Source organism: Leptopilina boulardi, unplaced genomic scaffold, assembly GCF_019393585.1.
Source record: "Leptopilina boulardi isolate dan_hultmark-lab unplaced genomic scaffold, ZJU_Lbou_2.1 LbouV2_193, whole genome shotgun sequence".
Lineage (NCBI taxonomy): Eukaryota > Metazoa > Arthropoda > Insecta > Hymenoptera > Figitidae > Leptopilina > Leptopilina boulardi.
This window is the reverse complement of record NW_026137744.1, coordinates 1,389,617-1,410,946: the sequence shown is the minus strand read 5'-3', so window position 1 is coordinate 1,410,946 and position 21,330 is coordinate 1,389,617. Positions and strand designations below refer to the sequence as shown.

The window sequence follows — 21,330 nt, the reverse complement described above, 5'->3', positions numbered from 1 at the left end:
GTAAACTTTTTTCAGTTGTTAAATAATTATTTAATAAAAAAAGAGAAAAGTCAAAATATTAAAAACATAATTATTTAACAAAAGATTTTAATTCAACATAAGTTTTTCCGAAAAGTGTGTAAGTAAATCTTGTAAAATTATTTGAAATTTTTTATTTGCGTTAAAAACTATTTTTCAGTTTTGAGTTTATGTTTGGGTTTCCATACTTTTTAATTCGTTCGTGCAAACAAAATCATGATCCATATAGTCAGGGAAAATCTAAATATATATCTTGAGACTAAATTATATAAATAAATAATATTAACATTAAAAATCAAATTCTATGAAAACAGTGAAATATGAGGTATTATAAAGCCTTGCAGGTTAAATTAATACCATAAAATAATCAAAATTATTAACGAAATAAAAAAATCAATCAATCAAAAGAAGAAGTATTTTATTTTAAGCCGTTCCAATGACAAATTTATTTACATGTAACTCCCTAGTAGAAAAAATTCATGGCGCTTATGTAATCCAGCAGTGCTAGCTAGCGCCATGACTTTTTCCTATCAGGGTTGATATTATTATTTTAAATTACATAATATTAAATTTATTTTTTTTAGTAATAATTAATAAAACTGACTTTTATATTTTCCATTTACAGTTTGCAGACAAATTGGAATATTGGAAATACCAAAGGAAATTTCATCAGTTGTAATTTGTGTATAGACCTGTTATATATTGCACATCATTATAACCGTTAGTGAAAATTTTATAATTTTTAAAATAAAATAGCTTCGGGAGTGTTCGAAATTCTTAAAATCGCGATCGCTTAAATCTTTAGAAAAAGTATTTTGTTTTTTTCATTTAAATATCAGGAATGTTAGAAATTTTTTAAATCGCGTGTGTTTCCAGTACATCTTATCGTCCGAAATATATACATCGGATGCAGAGTATAAGGTTAGTGATTTATTTTTAATAAATAATAATTATAATTATATTTTTTAACAAAATTGTCAGGAATTGATAAATAAGACATATATTTTTCTAGTATAGATCATTTATGTCCATTTCATTTTTGTTCTATATTTACACATTACAAGTATAGGTACATAACATCACATAGTTCATTAAAGATCGGTAGCCTTAGGATTATTCTTAACGCAGAATACAAGCTTCGTTCCATTCAAATATTTAATATAATTATATGTCAATAACAGTAACGATGCAATGTATCGCAAATAGTATCATCGTTACGATTATAATCTGACTCGTACCTTCAGTAATTATGTACAGGATATATGCTCATACAGACTCACCATGGTAGAATTAATAAATTTTCCATGATAAAATAAGCATGTGTTGCTTATATTTATAAGCAGATCTTAACTTAATTTTTTTTATATATATACAAAGATATGTTATGTGTGTGTGTGTGTGTTATAGTGATTTTCACATATCTGTTTCACAGTAAAAATCCATTTTGAAATGAAAAATACAAAGAAAAATTTCTATTTCTTCGTTAACAAAATAATATTCTTGACATAGTCTTCAAATATATATATATATATACTTTTCCAATTCACGAAAATTAATAAAAAATACAAAATTCTACTTTTATCAACATTAACAGAATCACAACACTTTTTAAAGAAATATTTACATTATTCAACTCAGCAGTCGAGACTGTCAAGCTTCGTCATTTTTTTGGCAATCAGACAACTTGAATATTCCGCTCATAATAATTTTATTTATTCTGAGATCATATTATTTTGAAATTATATTCATAATTTAGTTTTATTGATTTGAATATATGTTAAAAAATTAATGTCATTCTTGATTCCTGCTTGAAAAATAATAAATTTTTTTTTCACATGTCCTCTTAGTCAATTTTGTAAGACGCGTTTCAAAAATTCTTGTTAACTAATTTTATTTTCAACTTTTTTCACTGACACACATATATATGTATATAATTTTTTTTTCCTTTCCTTGAACGAGAGAAGGTGATTATCTGATTCTGTTCGTGGTTCAAGTTAAGCGTTAAGTCTTCGAGGAACTCTCGGTACATCTATATACAGTGAGTTCTTGCGGAATATTCATTGTTTAATGTTTCCTTTGCGAACGAATTCTCAGAAAGAAGCAAAAACTAGAGCTCGTATAATAATGTGAAACTTAAATTTACATGGCTTCTTCATTACACTCAGCAAATAGGATCAGTGAGAGGTTGGGGTGGACCGTATGGTGAGGCCCATTGACCCACGGGATGAGCTAATGGTGGAGGGGCCTGTTGGCCTTCGAGATTAGGGACAGATGTATTGGATGGATGAGATGGTATTGAAGTTGGATATCCAACTTTTCCTAAAGCTTCCGCTTGTAACGACAGCATTAAACGATTTGCCGCCTGTCTTTCTGCTTCTCTCTCTTCGGCCGTTTGTCTCCTGAAACATTAAAAAAAAAAAACAATGAAAATAGTTATTTAGAATTTTAGTTCATTTATAAATATACTGCTTTTAATGAGCCATTTTTAGAATTTCCTTAGTAATTACTAAATAAAATAGATAGGATAATGGTTGCTAAAGTTCGAATTCAAACTAGTGAAAAGGACCCATTCCAAAATAAATTAAAAAAAGGATTCGATAAAACTTCCTGTAACTTTGTAGTTTTTGACCTGTTAAACAAAAAATGTATCACAGAAAAAACCTGAATTCAAATTGAGTATAGATTCTATACTCAATTTGATTCGCAACAAAAATGAAACTGGTTGTCTCATTTCGAGTTCTAAGGTAAAAGTATCAAAATGAAACAGGCAAGTTTCATTTTGAGAAAAAGAAAAATGGAAAAATATTGTGAAATAACGAATAATTTTGCACAAAAACATGAAATATAATAATTACAAAGAAGTAAATAACACGCTAGACTTAATATATTTGATTAAAAATTGCTTGTAATCGCGTAATAAAATAATAAAGGAAATATGTTTTTAGGTTAGAAAAATGAAAACATGTGTTTTGACAACAGGAACGGTACTGCCAACTTAAATAATAGCGGTAAATTTAAAAACTTATGAAATTAATTATTATCTACGTAAATAATAATAAATAATTTTTATTTAAAAACTTCTAAATATTCGTACTGGTCAAAATAATCTTTCTGGTGTTGTTGAAATATTAGAAACAATAATTGAAATACAAAATTACTCTGCTTATGATGCCAACTTAGAAATCTGAAATTCCAGCCAATATCATTTTGAATAACATGAAGTTTGTCCCATACTCATTTCGATACCCAAAAGAAAATGAGTTGCAACAAAAATGAGTCCAAGTTTTTTCTGTGATTTTGACAAAACCAAAAAAAATATATACAGGCGATTTAAATAATCCGGATTATTTAAATCAAATAAAATTTATTTGCAACAAATACATGTCTATTTTGAGACAAATACACGGAGAAAAATGGGATTGTTGTGCAAACAATTTTTTGATTGTTGTCAGTAGATTTGTTGATGTTACAATTCGAAATATTAATATTACAATTCGGATTGTTGTCAATACAAATATATGTTGTTTTAACAACAATACGAATATTTTGTTGTCAGTTTTGTTCAGTTTGTAATTCCCTACAGTTGCAGAAGCAAACTCTCTGTCAATTGCTGATGGAACAATCCGGATTTGTTTAGCTGACAGGTTTATTGTTCCATGTCACGTGGTCATCTTGAATTCTCGCAAACTGTCGTGCAGATCGTCGCGTCGTTTGCTTCTGGCACATTGGCCACTTTTGCTTTTATTATTATTTTTTTTTAAATGACAAAGTGCTGTTAAATAATGAATCCGGTTAAAGTGAGAAATTTATTGCAAGTGTAGTGAATAAGAGACAATTTCATCGTCTATCGGTAAGTTATATACTCGGTTACTATTGAACATAACTTCACCTTAAAAAATACAAAATGTATATTTAATATTACTTAACAACAAATTTCAACTGAAAATAATTTTTTGGTTTCAGGTCAAAGAATTTGATTCAGAAGTTTCATGTTCCACAGATTTTAATGCAAATGAAACTGGTGATATGACCTACGCAAATCTGCTATCGATTATTATTTTAGAACGCGAAGAAAGTAAACAAATTGTATTAGACGGATCAAAGCTTTGTTAATACAACAAATTGTATTGCCGATTTAACAATTTAGTTTTGTTATTTCAGCTGTTCCATAACAATTTTCTTTGTTCATCAAACAATTCTGTTTGTTCACCGAACAATCCGAATAGTTTTAATGACAATCCCATTTTAACAATTTTTTTTTGTCCCAACAACAAATAGAACTGCTGGTTCTATATTTACAATCCGGAATTGTTGTGTGGACTTAATTTTTAATAACCACAACAATTCTTTTTTCTCCGTGTATACACCCAGAGAATTGTTATATTTGTCTCACAGCCTAATAAGTATTTATTAATGATGCAAATAAATTTTTATTTGATTTAAATAAAAAATTTTATTTAACTCAAATGTATTATATTTAATTCAAATAAAATATTTCTCTAGGTGTAGTTAAATGAAAGAAAGATTCAAACTCCTCATCACAGACAGCAAGATTTTCATTTGTTGCCGCCTTTTTCCACTTTTTAAGTTTTGTCATTTACATTTTTTATTCGGAAATTCAAAAACGACAAAACTACGAAGTTACAAGAAATTTTATTGAAATTTTTTTTTCAATTAATCGAATTTAATTTTGATGAGATTTTCTTTTTAAATAATTGTTATTTTAACAAAAAATTTGACGAAATTCTAATGAATATTCTCCCTTTTGGAAGTAAATATTATTTCTCGTGTGGATAAATAAATATCATTTCTAACAAAAAATAAATTTTAAAGCTATACTTATATAATATTGATTCAATAAAAGATGGAAAAGTAAATGAAATCATTTTGTGACCTATTGAGAAAAATAATTATGTATTGGCAAAAACATTTGGCTATTTTAATCAAATGCATTATTGATTGAACTAAATATTATACAATTAAATCTCTCACGTTTATAAATATACACATATTATTCCATTTATTTTTTGTTTTATATAAATCTCTAAAAAAATTTATCAAACATTTATACTTTTGCACAAGAAAATGAGTATTTAAATAAATATATTTTTTGAGACTTTTTTCGTTAGATATCGTATATATAAGATCTGATATTGAGAAGTGGGAAAATGACTGTCGTGTTGTTAGGGTGGAAAACAGAAGAGAAATGTAATAAAGTTAATTAGATTCGTCGCTAAGGAGCGCCGGCGTCGTTGTTAGCTTGGGGGTTGTGTGACGAGTGGAGGGGATGAAAAGGGGTGTGTTGGTCGCGAAGGGTGGCTTGTCTGCTTTTGTCTGCTTCCTAGCTCTAAAACTATTAGGACACCGCAAAATGGCCGAGCGGTTGTCACGCAAGTTGCTCCGTAAGGAAATCCAAACTACCGTCTCTATATCTTCAACTTTTACCCTTATCGCGAAAATGGGTACATGCTTTAAACATAAATGGCAAAACTCGACAGCTGCGAGCTTCTTTTTCTTTCTTACTCTTCTTTTTTCTCTCTCTCTCTTTATGGAAAAAAATGTATACGTATCTTTTGCATACTCGATCAGATCAAGGTTAATTGAAATTAATATTACTCGGAGTGCAATGAATTGATTTTAATTAATCGATAAAAATAAAAAGTCTATTCCCTCAAGTGGCTACTGGCAATTACCGCACGATCTTTCTTATATATATATATACGAAGAGTTTCCAAACACACTGTTTCACTTTATAATTTTGCTTCTTTATTTTATTTTATTGACATTGTTTCTTATTTTTTGTTGTTGAAACTTTTAAATTCTCCTTATCTTTTCTTTGTAGTTGTTCTTCTTTTATCTTATTTTTCTTTTTGTTTGTTGTATATAACGAAATCATGTGGTCTTACCATATCGTTGAATCTTTTCAACTTTTTAAACACCCTCGGTATTTGGGTGGCTTTATCGTGGCGTCAATAATACGTTTACCTTGTTTAAGGAAAAAAAAGAAGTAGTCACTAATGCTCGACGCTTAAAAGGAATGCCCCCAAAGGACTGGTGACGACGTTGCTGTCCAATAAAGAACCGTTCGGTCCGATAACGTGTGTGCTACAATTAAACTCAAAAGTTATTTAGCCTGGTAGGCGCCAGGTAGGAACCTGCGGCCAATCAGCAACAAGAACTCGAGGCTCGAAACAGCATCGTTCCATTAGAGTTAATCTTCGGTCTCCAGTAATTAAACGGTTTCGATGTACCTTTGTTTATCAACGCACACACCGCGTGTTCTCCTTTTTTGTGTCTGATGATATGTTTCTTCCAAAGCAGTAGCCATGTACTATTCTACAAATATGTTTTATTCAAATAGACCTCACATAACGACATCTCTTTAACTACTATGATGGATCATTTCGTACTTGAGTTTTATATATATATATATATATATATATATATATATATATAATCAAGATTTGCCTAAACGCGCCGATAATTTAAAATTGTAAAATACTTGAAATATTTCTCTATATATAAGAGAGATTGAAAAAACGAGTTTCTATCGAAAAGTGATATTTTATGTTAAACGTGAGTTGAAGAAATTAACGACCATTTTATATAGATACCGCACAAGACTTTTACGCACTTTAGAATTCCAAATTAAAATCTCTTCGTATTCATTGCAAACATTACTTCTGTATTATTATTATGTTCATTTTTTTCAGATTTGAATTTATTATTTGAAGAGAAAGATATCTTTGGTGTAGTTTAAACAGGTTTTTAAAGCAGTCGTTATAATATTATAATGGTTTGTGTTGTACTAAAGACCGGTGGCTACTCTTGTGTTAATATCGTCTTTTCTTATGAATCGTGTTCAAGATTCAAACTCAGATGCGTTTGTGTGTCTCTTGTTGATTTAACCTATACTAGATGTCTGACGAAATTTTGGTTAGGGACTTCCTGTAATTTACTTGATCATCTCTAACCTTGAAAAAAAAAAAATATTTTTTGCTCTCTTTTGCTTCAGTTTTTTCGTACTATATCAGTCACACTGTGAAATTAATTTCCTGGTTCTGTATCTTATTTTGAAATAGGGTCTATATTTTTAGACAAATTGAAATAAAAACAAGTTCAAAAATTTTTTTTCTAGTCTTCAAAAATTTTGTAATTATTATGTTATCCTGGAAAAAAAAGTTGATTCAAATAATTGGTTACTTGTGACTATTATTAAATAAATATTTACTTGAACTAAATAATTTTAATTTCAATTAAATAAATTTTATTTGGAACAATAATTTGTGTCTTTAAAATAAATACCATTTAATTACCTAACTGAAATAATAATTATTTAATTTATTTAATGTATTATTTTTATGAGGTGATAATTGTATTAAATTAGAGGTTTTAGGTCAGTTTTTTTACAATATTTTGTTTATTTGAAATGACGTTTCGGTAACAACCGTTACCCTTATCAAGTTTACGTAAGATTTTCTAAAAAAATTTTTTTGTTGAAAATAGTAACAGATCTTAAAATTAATAACACAATATAAAATTATTTATTTTGTTTCACATTGAATTTAGAAAAAGTTGTACTTACATTAAATAATTATAAATAAATTATTTGTTCTCTTCTTTTATTTTGTAGAATGAATTAAAGAGGTTATGTTTAAACATCTCTTTTAATTTTTACCATATGGTAATTGTTAAAAAGGTATTGTCATATTAATTAAAATAATTTGATTGTTTGTTCTTTTTTAAAATATTTTTTTACAATAATAACAAGAATTAAAAAAGAAAACAATGACGGTTTTATACATCTTTGTATAATTGATGTAACTATACATGTACTAAAATATTTCAGGTATTAATTTTAATTAATTTAATATTAATTAAATTTGCCTACAACCTCTAATTTAAAATAATTATTTAATACAAATAAGTATTTATTTAATAATAGTAACCTGTTATTTAAATCAAATTTTCTTTTTTAATTTTTGAATTGACTTTTTTCTTTAAACAGATTAATTTTTTATAAATATTTATATAATATGGGAGTAAAATTTTGTAATTTCTTTAATGATTTTTGTTTCAATTGTGAATTTGGTGTATTTATTAATATTTTAAAATTCGAAGTACTACATATAGGTATAGTATATTGCTCTATATTTGAGGAGGATTTTGTAGATATAGTATTACGCCATTGTGTCAGTGACAGGTGTGCCTACGCCAATGGAAGTAATTAACGCGGTTAGCAATTAATAATTGAGGGCGCTGTGCCGATTACATTTTGCAGCCCCGACGGCAAGCTCCCTATTCACCAGGACCAGTATAACCATATTCTCTCATCCTGGAACGCGTTACTCTTATCATTATGCGATTGCGATTTCACGCAGAATGCCGACCATTATACGGACTCGTGAATACTAAACAGCATCGATTTTTGATATTCTACCATATTAATATTTTTCTAAATATTTCATTTGAAAAATTTCTAACTAATCGAATTTACAATTGTTCTTTTCCCTATAAAAACAATAATTTTTCAATTATGAAATTCTATTATTTTTTTATTAATAATAATTAAAATAATACATCAAATTGGTACTCCAATCGAATATTTGTCACACACTATTTTCCAGAAGTATTTGAAATTTTTTCGCTTTTTTCCTTTGATTATTATACTCTCTAAATTTGAATCAGCGATAAGTATACCACTGTTACCAATTAGCGTAAACTGTTAAAAGTATTCGTAGTTTTAATATACATAAAGTACTTAAATTTAAGAAACTGCGTATATTAAAGCGAATTTATATATAAAGTATATAAAATTTAATTACCTATAGGAATCAGAATTAAAAAATTGCATTTTACTCAATTTATACATGTTCTTGTGTACAAAATAAGTTTTTATTAATAAAGCAAAATAATTTCTTTCATATAAATTCAAATTTAAATCAATTTACATTGTCAAAATGTATATAATTAGACATTTAGAGTACTTAACCTAAATGTCATACATATATGAGCATTAAAATTCTGGTATTTAGAATGATTTTTTGAAAAAAATTTCCCTTATGAAACATTATTTGTTTGACACGAACAACATATTAATTAAAGAATTAAGCACTGTTATTTCAATTAATCTGCTTTCATATGGCTTTGTCCATAAAGTACGTCATTTATCCTTTTTTGATCTCTCCCACGTCACACTGTTTTACATGTATATTAGCACCATTTTTTCTGCTGGTTGTCACAAATTTCTTAACCCCCCCCCCTATGCGAACAGTGCAGTATAACTACACTGTTAAAAATGTTTGTAGTTTTAATATACATAAAGTACTTAAATTTAAGAAACTGGTATATTAGAGTGTAATTCATATACAAAGTATATTAAATTTTGTCACTGAAAAAAATTCAAATAAAAAAATTGCATTTTACTCAATTTATACATGTTCTTGTGTACAAAATAAGGTTTTTATTAATAAAGCAAAGTAATTTCTTTCATGTAAATACAAGTTTAAATCAATTTACATTGTAAAAATGCATATAATTTGACATTTATAGTACTTAACCTAAATGTCACATATAAGTAATAAAATTCTTGTATTTAGAATGTTTTTTTTGAAAAATTTTCCCCTTATAAAACATTATTTGGACATAAATAACACAATAGTTAAAGAATTACGCACTGTTGTTTCAATTTCAAATAAATTTTCAATATCAAGGAAATAATGACCGTTTGGTGAAATAGGCATCTACAGCCGCCATGTTGTCACTTTAAATTTAATATACATGTATCTTAGATTTCAATAACTGTAGTGCATATTCGCTTCATACGCATGTATATTAAATCTAATACAGATTTTTCTAACAGTGTATTTGACGCATGCGCAATTGTAACAGGTTGCAAAAGATTTTTTTATAACACCTATTGCGTCACAAACTCGACTAAATCGCTCGAGGGGAAATCGTACTTTTACGCACACTTTCTCTTTCCATCACAGCAATTTAGTCGAGCTTTTTAACGCAAAATTTAATAAAAAATTATGCAAATAAATAAACACAAAAGTGTGTAAAGTTATCTTTTACACACTATGTAAAACTGATATACTTACTCTCTAAATTTGAATCAGCGATAAGTATACCACTGGTACCAATCAGCGGATATACGCTGAAAAATCAGTGAAATTCAACTAATTCATCAGTGCATATAAGCTGATTAGAATCAGTGGTATACTTATAGCTGAGAATCAGCGAGATTCCGCTGATTCAAATTTAGAGAGTATTGCACATAGCTTAGCGTGTTTAAAATTTAATTTTACGGTTGGGTTTTGCCAAAAAATGTTATTTTACGAACAGTTTTTTTATTTAATTTTTTTAAAAGCGCATTTCTTATTAACTGTAAAAAAATAATACAAAAATATTAAAATTTTTAAAAATTTATGTTTTTTAAATATACTTGTGAATTCTTTCAAAAGTTTACAAAATTAGGAACTTTAATTTTATTAAAAAAAGAATTTAGGGATATAGGAAGAGTCACTTTATCTAAAATATTTTTTGTAAATTATATTTTTGAAATAAGTTTACATTGTTAAAGAGTGTCAATTTTTTTTCATTTTTTTTAAAGAAGTAAAATTTTTCAAATTTCACATAATTGATTTCTCAAAAAAATGAAAAAAGCGTAAATTAAATTAATGATGTCCATATGCGCAATAGTGCATTAGGCGCTCGGACTGTCTGCTCTCTTAATTTGTATCAGTGAAATTTCACTGGTGAAATAGCTAGAAGTCGGTTACTGAATCATTTAGTGAAATTTTCACTGAAAATTAGTCACATATCACTGATTTCCAGTGAAAATTTCACTAAATGAATCAGTCAATCTGTATTATCGGTAATAGGTAAAACAGATTGACTGATTCATTTAGTAAAATTTTCACTGGAAATCAGTGATATATGACTGATTTTCAGTGAAAATTTCACTAAATGATTCAGTAACCGACTTCTAGCTATTTCACTAGTGAAATTTCACTGATTCAAATTAAGAGAGTGTCCCAATAGCAATATCTACTTCAAGTTGCGTGGAGGGGACTAAATCTAGTCTCCTTCGCGCAACTCGAAGTAGATATTGCGGTTGGGACAGACAGCTTGAGTACCTACACAGAAAAAACCTGAATTCAAATTGAGTATAGATTCTATACTCAATTTGATTCGCAGCAAAAATGAAACTGGTTGTTTCATTTCGAGTTCTAAGGTAAAAGTATCAAAATGAAACAGGCAAGTTTCATTTTGAGAAAAAGAAAAATGGAAAAATATTGTGAAATAACGAATAATTTTGCACAAAAACATGAAATATAATAATTACAAAGAAGTAAATAACACGCTAGACTTAATATATTTGATTAAAAATTGCTTGTAATCGCGTAATAAAATAATAAAGGAAATATGTTTTTAGGTTAGAAAAATGAAAACATGTGTTTTGACAACAGGAACGGTACTGCCAACTTAAATAATAGCGGTAAATTTAAAAACTTATGAAATTAATTATTATCTACGTAAATAATAATAAATAATTTTTATTTAAAAACTTCTAAATATTCGTACTGGTCAAAATAATCTTTCTGGTGTTGTTGAAATATTAGAAACAATAATTGAAATACAAAATTACTCTGCTTATGATGCCAACTTAGAAATCTGAAATTCCAGCCAATATCATTTTGAATAACATGAAGTTTGTCCCATACTCATTTCGATACCCAAAAGAAAATGAGTTGCAACAAAAATGAGTCCAAGTTTTTTCTGTGTAATGCACTATAGGATGGGAAACTTTAATTATCGATGAAAATATTAAAAGTTATGAGAGAAGTTCAAATTGTCAATAAATTAATTAAATAATTTCAAATAAGTCAATAAATTTAGCAGAGAAATATTCTTGGAATATAAATTTTACAAAATTATACAAAGAATACTGTCAATTAACCCTTCGAGGTCACGCTGGGTGGTTGTCATACACCAATATTTTCAACTTTTAATAGTTTTCTCGAAAACTTGAAAGATTCATGAAATTTTTTGATAACACGGATTTAATATTTTTATTCAAAACATAAGGAAAAACATTTTTAAAGCATTGAAATGTATCCGAAAATTGAGGCACCCAATCGAACAACCGGTCGCGAGCTCGGGCCGGACGCCCGGAAGCCGGTCAGCGTACGAAAATGTCAATAAAATTGAAATTCAAAATTTTAATTTTTTAAATATATTACCTTATAGAAAATTAAAAGGCGCATCTTTTTTTCCTTTAACTTTTTTTTGCATCTTTTTTTCTTAATAAGAAATTTTCCATCTTTTTCCGTTTTCGAAATATAAAAGAAAAACTGTTTTTTAAAAAAAGAAAATTTTCATTATTTTTTTGACTTCAACTCGCGACAGCTCAGACAATTTTACGAATTTCTTAATGAAACAAAAACGAAAATACGTGTTATTATATTCTACGAGTAACTAAAAAAAGAAAAAATTGTTTTGATTAAAAATAAAACAAGGAGGGGGTCCTTTATGTTTATTTCATAAACATTATGCTTCCTCATTGTTTGAAGCAAAAAATTCGCTTCCTCGTGAAGGAAGCAATGAATTTGTCCAATTCAATTGATTGATTTAAAAAATTTCGAGTTAAAAATGTTTTAAATTAATTAAATTTTTTGAAAAATAAAGAAATTTTAATTAATTTTGAGTGTAACATAAACTTTATATATACGAATCGATTCGTTTTAATGCAGGGAATAAAATTATTTCATATATAAACATGAATTTAAATAAACACATAATTTTTTAGCTAAAATGAGAATTTTTGATTTTTTAACTTTCATTAATTCTTTAAATTTCAATCAAATCTATACTTTATATATATCAATCGATTCATCTTGACATAAAGAAGACGATTATATTATATATTACCTTAAATTTTTCGATTTAAAAATTTTTTCAATTAAAAAAAATTTTTTGGAAAAAAGACGATAAAATTTTTTTTTTGGGGTATTTTTAAAAATCCTCTCGTCATTTTTGAGAGATTAATGTGTTAAATAAGCCTACCAAATTTTATCCAAATCCATTAAAACCTGTTAAAGATATCGTGTTCACAAAAACGATCCACACACACATACACACACACACACACACACACACACACACACATACATACACACACACATACATACATCCGGACAATTGATCAGGATCTCATATAACATGTTTCTATATAGAGGAAAATTTGTTTTCACCATTTTTAAAAATTTTATAAACGAAAGGACTACATAGCTTCCTCCACGAGGAAGCAAAAGTTATTAATTTTTTAATAAGACATTGCAAAATTCATGAACTGCAATTTTCACCCTGTGAGGAATTTTTGTAAATTTTCACCAGCAACAAACTTCCAGTGAGAAAGTTGTTCATTAAGGTCCAAAGAAGTTTTCTGGAAAGTTACAATGCAATTGAACGATTAATAACGATAAAAGTCCTTCCCTTTTGTAATTATTGAAGCAAAGGGAGTTGATGCTAAGGGAGTTAATGCTAAGAGAAAAATTTTACTCCCAACTCCGTTTGCCATTAACTTTTCAAATTTTTTATAAGGTACAACTTACTTTATACGACTGCTAAAATTTAATAGTTCCTAAACTAAAAATAGTATTACACTGTAAAAAATGGAGTTGAATTTCAACTCCCTAGGGGATGCTATATAAAAGTCCCACCCTTTTGGAGTTGAAGTGAAGGGAGTTAATGCTTTACAAGTTAATTTCATGCCTAGGGAGTTGGTTGTAAGGAGTTAATTTAATTATTAACTCCCTTTTTGAGTTGATTTTTAACTCCAAAATTTTAACTCACACTGAGAAAACGATATGTTTGATTCAAACATAATATGTTTAACCCAAACTTAAAATAGCTTTGTTATACAGTCAAACATATTTATGTTTAAATTAAATATATTCTCTGGTTGATTCAATGTGAAAATATATTTAATTTAAACATAAATTATGGTTGATTTCAATTTATTCAAAATAAATTTTTATGTTTAAATCAAACATAAAAATTTTAAACATATTTTCAGTTTAAGCCAAACAGAAAATATGTTTGAATCAAACATAATTATTCAAACAAATAATAATTTTAAGCCAAAGTAGAAAATATTTTCTATATATTAAAATTAACACTGTAAAAAGAAAGGTATTAATTTAATACCGACTTCAGGTACTAAATTGTCATTTGGTTCTATTTTAGTACCTAAAATCGGTACTGTTTTAGTACTTTCTTTTTACAGTGAAACATAAAAACTGTGTTGGGTTAAACAAAAACTTTTAAACTGATCTTTATATTTGAAACAAATAATTCTTTTTCTCAGTGCACAACTCCCAGTAACTTTAACTCCCTAATTTTTTTTACAGTGTATATTTATTATAATAGAATAATTTTTTCAATGTGGAACAATTTTAAATTCATCATTAATCAAATTTAACTCTCAATATAATCTATAAACCAAATGAATTTTTAATTAAATTGACCAGAAATTAAGTTATAATAGAGTGACATGTGAAATAAATTCTATTTCTATAAATGTTGAAGTTCGCGTCTTGATTAATCCAATGCAATATATTCTGGTGATTGAATTGTGAAGTCATGATTTCTTTTTCTCTTTATTATTATATCAAAGAAGGTCAAAATGGCGGGCCATCCGTATCCGTGTAGATCGTGTTCGAGTATTTACGGGCGTGGTTGTACACAGGGGTCGATGAATGTTTAACGAGGCAAAGCGTTGGGGTCGGTTGCTAGTAGGTAGATCGAAGCGATTCAAACGACGGATTCGAATGTTTGACAGTTTAAAAGCCAAGAAGCGGCAAGCGAAAGAGAGCGAAAGGGATATATTGGGGGTGGGCGAAAGCGATAGGGTGGAGAAGAGAGGTGTCAGAAGGAGTGAAAGAGATTGTAGAGAGTTTATATAGAATGTATCAGGAGAGAAAGAGAGACAAAGCAAACCTGGTCGAGGGAACGCGACGTCAGGGTGGGTGTACATTATGTAGGGACAGGACTAAGCTGTTAGATGTCTGAATTATTAAGCCCGAGTTATCTCATCTGTACCTACAGTCGTCTCGTTACTTTAAACAGCGTTGCTGCAGCTGCTTCGTGAAAAAACTTACCTTTTAAATTTTATTTTTTTTTTACTTTGATTCCTAATCGAATCCCATTCAGACTGTTTTTTCCGAATTATTATTAGAAACTTATTCTTCTGAGAAAAAGACCCTTTTAAAAACTTTTATTTTACACCCCAGTGAGTGTAAAATATTTATTCTGAATTTTTCGATATTTTTTCTGTGTTGATGATATAAATAAAAAATGGATTTTTAAAATGAAAATAATATATTTATATATTTGCGATGACTAAAAATGTAAATTAAAATATTATTTAAAAATTTATGATACGTTGACAGTATGTTGGGTTTGATTAGAATTTAGTATCGGGAGAATAAGAAATGGAGATTGGGGCAAGAATGAGAAAGTTTAGGTTGAACATTACGTTAGGTACATGCTCTTTCGTTATTTAAAAAGTATATATGTATATATTCTTGGAGATTATCGCCATGGGATGTCTCGCCCTCCAGTCGCTTTGGCAATATCGAAAGTTAAGCTATATACGAACGAACAGGGTCCTTTTTAATCTAAATGACGTGTTTTTCGTCCTCTTTTATCTTGAATAGTCCCCGTACTCACGGCTCCCAATACGTCTACCTGATAGCAGTGTGTGCTACAGCCCATGACTCGCTGCTAAACCACTATTAACATTCCAAGCGCGGTTTCTACCTTCAACAGTTTTTTTTTATTTTTCCTTTCAAAATTATTCAATCACACTACTATCTTCAAATTTGCAAATATTTTAGTCTCAGAATTAGTCATGTACTTCGATTCAGGCTTAATGTAATATTATAAAAGAGTACGGGAGGATGGGGCAAGGATAGTAAGTTGATGTTATGCTTAGACGGCTTGCTCAAAAATCGCGTCATTCATGGTATATTTGCGTCTTAACACCAATAGACGATAGTGAAAATTGGAAGTCAATCTGCCACCATTTTCGAAGTAAGGAGTTTATTTTTGTAAAAAGTCTTTTTTGCTGAAATGTCAACGTAGTGTTTTCCGGAGTAGAAGTTCCTGCTGAACACGAATATAGTATTTATTTTCAAATTAATTCATGTCGTTCCTTAAAATTTAGAAAAAACTGAAATATGGGGTCATGGAGCAAGTATAGTTAGAGCTACTACGGCTCGATAAAATCCTGCTAATGCGACTGCAAATTATAAAAAAAAATGTTTAATTGTTCTTTTTAGTTTGATGTACATAATGGTGCGTATAATTATATGCGGAAAACGAACCTTATTGACCAAAAAATTGGTGATCATCTGAAGAAAATTGGTTAAACCTCAGATTCTAGTTCAGACGTATTTTAATGCAATAATTGATATTTAGAAAATGTTCAAAACATGTTGTTAATACTTGATATATCAATATTGAATAGTCTAAATCCCACAGAAAATTAAAAGGCATTAAAATAAGCTGCAACGCTTCTTATTTTAATCCAATTTTGCTTATTTTAATACCAAAATGGATTAAAATAAGCAAAATTGGATTAAAATAAGAAGCGTTGCAGCTTATTTTAATGCCTTTTAATTTTCTGTGCCAATAAAATAAAGAAAATGAGAATTTACTGATTTTCTATGACATTTTAAGCATTCGGATTCTTTTAACTATCCTTCCCCGGTACTGGGGCAAGGATAGTTAAAATTTTTTTTTACTTTTTCATTCGTATCTCGTAGGGATTGCAGTCTACAGCAAAATAATGTATAGCAAAATTATAGCCAAATAACCAGGATTTCTAAAAATACTACTCGTTTGCAGATACAAATTCAGGTTTTGTCGCTAGATTCGAAAAAGTCTTACCTAACTATTCATGCCCCATCCTCCCCTACGCAGAGGGAAATTTACACTGTTAAAAAAAATCTTTATTTCAAAAAAAAAGATTGTATGGGTCAGTATTATTTTGACACAAAATTTTTTGTAACAATTGTTATATTGTACAACCAGGGATAATGTTATTTTAGACAATGATTAAAATTCAAAGTATTATTTTCTATAATTGAAAATAACAAGTTAATTTATTCTTAAAATTATACATATAACAATAGTACGAAATAACATTTTAGATTTTCATATTATAGTTGCACAAACTAACATTATCATCGGTTTGTACAACATAATAATTGTTACAAAAAAAATTGTGTCAAAATAATACCAACGCATATTTTTACATCAGTTTTAGTAATTTTAGAAAATATAGTTCAAAAAACTAATATATATTTATATAAAAAAATATATTTATTGAAATTTAAAAATGATAGGTATAGACAAGTATATATAAATTTTATCTCTGCGGATATCTTACCTCCATTTCGTTCGCCTGTTTTGAAACCATGTTTTCACTTGGGCATCCGTCATCTTTAAAGATTTCGCGAGCGCAGCTCTTTCGGCTGAGGCCAAATATTTTTGCTTGTGAAAGCGTTTCTCCAACTCGGCGATTTGTAACCTGGTGAAACTTGTTCTTGGCTTCTTCCGTTTTGGCGGCGTCCTGTTCTGATAAGGATGACCAATTCGCCTTGGAAACGCTCCAGCCACTGCAATACAAGAAAAAATCATTTTAAATCAGTGTTTTACACTTTCTGAAAAAAAAACAAAGAGAATTCAAAGATGAATAAAATCTTTATTAACTTAAATCTGTAATTTGTTTTTGTTTATCTCTAAAAGAGAAATTTTCAATTCAATTTTAAAAAAAAATTTTAAAAATAACTGAAAAGTAATTTAAATATTATAAATAATAATTAAACATAATTTTTTGGTGGATATTGTTAAATTTATTTAAAAATTGAAAAATTGTTGTTTTTTGTGTTAATAAATGTAGAAAGTTTTTAAAATATAAAAAAAATATAGTGTTGGTATGGGGTCAGTATTTGATAAAATCAATGGATTAGCAAGAAAATTGTGTTTTATAGTTTACATTTTTTTTTCTAAATTGTAATTTGTTTTGATTTTTATCTTAAAAGAAAAAGGTTTCAATGTTGTTCCTATTTTTTAACAAGAGTAAATTGTTTTAAAAAAAAAGAAAACTACAACTGTTTTTGTTCTAAATTGAAAAAATCTCACTTTAGTCTGCGGAAAATATGGTAAACAAATAAAATAGAGATATGTTTACAAATTGCAAAGTAAGGTTAAACGAAATATTGCAAAATGCTAAAAAGTATAGTTATTAACCTGTTTTTTTTCTTTATGATTAGGATCTGTTGAATTTTTTTTATGTAATATACATTTAAATGGAATGAAATATTTATATATATATATTTTACAGTAGAAATAAAATTAATTTTGTTTGCAAATTAAATAGCTTTACATCCTATACAGTATTTAATAAATATAATTCATTTTCAGTTAATTATATATATTAAGAAAATATTTTAAATTAGCACAAGTCATATATCCGCATTTATAGTAGCGTAATTTAGTTCAGGATTTTGGTTCGAAATAGACAAAATGCAATTTAATAATTTTGGATAGTTAGTTTTGAATGAAAATGTCGGGGAAGATTTCAGCGGAAGAAAATTTGACAGGTAACTGAACGAGTTTGTGCATTCAAACCCGAGTAAAACGTTAAAGTATTATAAGGCTCACCAAGCGAATATTGTTCATTACATCCGTCTCTCTTAGCTATAATCCATGTTTTACCTCCCTTTGCTCATTTAACCCCTTACCCCCTTTTTCGAAAAGAGCTTCACTTTAACTACATCTTCTCTCTTTCTCTCTCTCTCTCTCTCTCTGTTCGTCTCTCTTTCTCTCTTCATTCAACCCTTTTAGACAACGAAGCTTTTGCATCACTCTCTCTTATTAGGACGATAATCGTGTACCAGCTATTACATCCGTTAAATTATCATGCTCATGATGCCATTTTGTCGGGCCCTCTCTCTTCCTCTTGTAATTCACTCATAATGACTTTTGTATATATATAGAATTTGCAGTATACGTGTATATATACATAAACACTCGATGAAATGAAAGTGTTTAAATATGATAGAAGTTTTAAAGTTAGATTAACATTTTACAAGAATTGAAAATCCGTTTATTAGGCATATTATTATTATTATTTTTTTTATTATAATTACTATAGTCAAATCTTTACAAACTACTATAAATTTTAAATTTATACATTGTACATAAGCTACATTGAAGTTTAGAATTATTTGGTAATGCTTCAAATATTGTTCCTATACGTTAATATAACTGTACGTATATTACACTGTAAAAAATTTGGGGAGTTAATAGCATCCGAAGTTGGGAGTAAAATTTTTGGAGTTAAAAATCAACTTCAAAAGTGAGTTAATACATTACACGGAAAAAACCTGAACTTCAAATGAGTTCGATCAGACTCAATTTGAAGTACAACAAAAATGAGAAAATGCTAAACGACATAGAACGTGGCGCCATCTTACTGATTCATTTTTGTTGCACATCAAATTGATTCTGAAATTAACTCATTTTGAGTTTAGGTTTTTTTTTAACTCTCTTAGCATCAACTCCCTCTGTTTTAACTCCAAAAGAATGCGATTTTTATTGAGTTCGTTTTTTACGGAGTAAGTTGCATGTAAAACTTTTTAGTTTCGATTTTTCATATTTCTATTATATACGCACTTTAAGAAATAGGAGTTAGATTTTAACTTCCAACTCTATAAAAGTTCCACCCTTTTGGAGTTAAAGCAAAGAAAGTTAATGCTAAGGGAATTAATTTTATGCTTAAAGAGTTAATGCTAAGAGAGTTAATTTAATGTTAATTCACATTTGGAGTTGATTTTTAACTGGAAAAAATTTTACTCCCATTATTTATTCTCGAAATTTTTTACATTATAACTTATATACATCAAAATTTATTTGATCAAGGGAAGGAATTCAAGATCAGTCAGAACAAGTAAATGTCATTCAAATTGTACAAAGTGGCTTGATGGGTTGTATATATAGAGGATCGTTATCTCATTGCGTTGGTAAAGTGGCAGATTCACCGTATTTGCGGTTTAACATTTACCTTGACACAACCTCAAAACCTATAAACACTAGGTATTTCACTATCAGGAATCATCAGGTACCTAGTGATTTATTCTAATGAATAATACTTCTTCACAATAATCTATTTACGTAAGTTTATAGATTTCATCAAGTCTCGTTCTCCCTACATTTTAAAAAATTTATTTTTAAAATTCAAAGTGTAAATAACACATTATTTTATCTTAAAAAAAAAAAAATTATTTAGTTTCAATCTCGAAAAGTGTGAATGCTTGCATGTAATTGGACGGACAAAAACTTTAAGCCAATGAAATGTTAAATTATTAATGACTCAAAATGATATAGTTAAAAAATATGCTTAGCAAAGATTTAAAATTCAAGTGTTGTTACACTTATTTTAATAAGAAATTGAAGTTTGTATTCATATGCTATATTTAAGATCTATATAGAGTACGCTCGTAAAAGCAAAATGGTGTTTGTAGCCGCAAAATGGCTGATATAAATAATGAGCCTTTTGTATGTCGATAGAGTTTTCTCGTCGCAATTCATTAAATTTTAAATATAACTTTCCAGATCAAAATTCACTTTATTTATATGGAAATCTTTTTGAAGTTTTTAATTTTTGACGATACGGTTTTTTCTAAAATCAGTCAAAACGTTATGAACAACCCTTTATTTCAGGATACGATAAATTATAATTTTAAAATTAGTTTATAAATTAAGGCAGTTTATATTTTCAATGGAAATGAGATATCTTTAGCAATGAAATGCTAACAAATTTGATAACAAATTTTCATCAATTTTCTTGAATAAAACCACATTCACTATAAATATGGTCTTATAAGCCTCTTTTAATAATATATAGGGAAACAAGGTTGTCGTTCTTGATGTCACCTAGTCTAGAAATACACAGTAATAATTATCAGCTTTCATCATCTTTGACCCACTGAGCTTGAAACATAACCTTTGTCGGCTTTAGTTTTCTGTTGTGAGTCAAGTTAGAATCATCCTGATGATGCAACTGTGCAACCGAGCTGTGACAGCATTAGAGAAAGTCATTATTTCGTGTTGAGAGCGTTTCGTCCAGTAATGGAGTTTGTGGCCTTCAAAGTAAATTGTTTTCTGCCAGGATTCCATGACCATAGCCAAAGAGAGAATCATGTCCTTTTCTGAGTGAATTAAATCCCTTTTGTA

The 21,330-nt window shown here is 28.2% G+C and overlaps 1 protein-coding gene across 1 annotated transcript in view; it reads right to left on the bottom strand.

The window, feature by feature from the left end:
- Positions 1-1,027: 1,027 nt before the first annotated feature.
- The window catches only part of LOC127277983 (homeobox protein Hmx-like), a 46,765-nt gene continuing 26,462 nt past the window's right edge, over positions 1,028-21,330 (bottom strand). Inside the window, exons 2-3 of the mRNA XM_051299456.1 lie at positions 17,480-17,708; positions 1,028-2,417 (exon numbers count right to left, since the gene is read on the bottom strand). Coding sequence (XP_051155413.1) covers positions 2,180-2,417; positions 17,480-17,708 — 467 coding nt within the window. The 3' untranslated portion in view covers positions 1,028-2,179. The remainder of the gene's footprint in view (positions 2,418-17,479; positions 17,709-21,330) is intronic.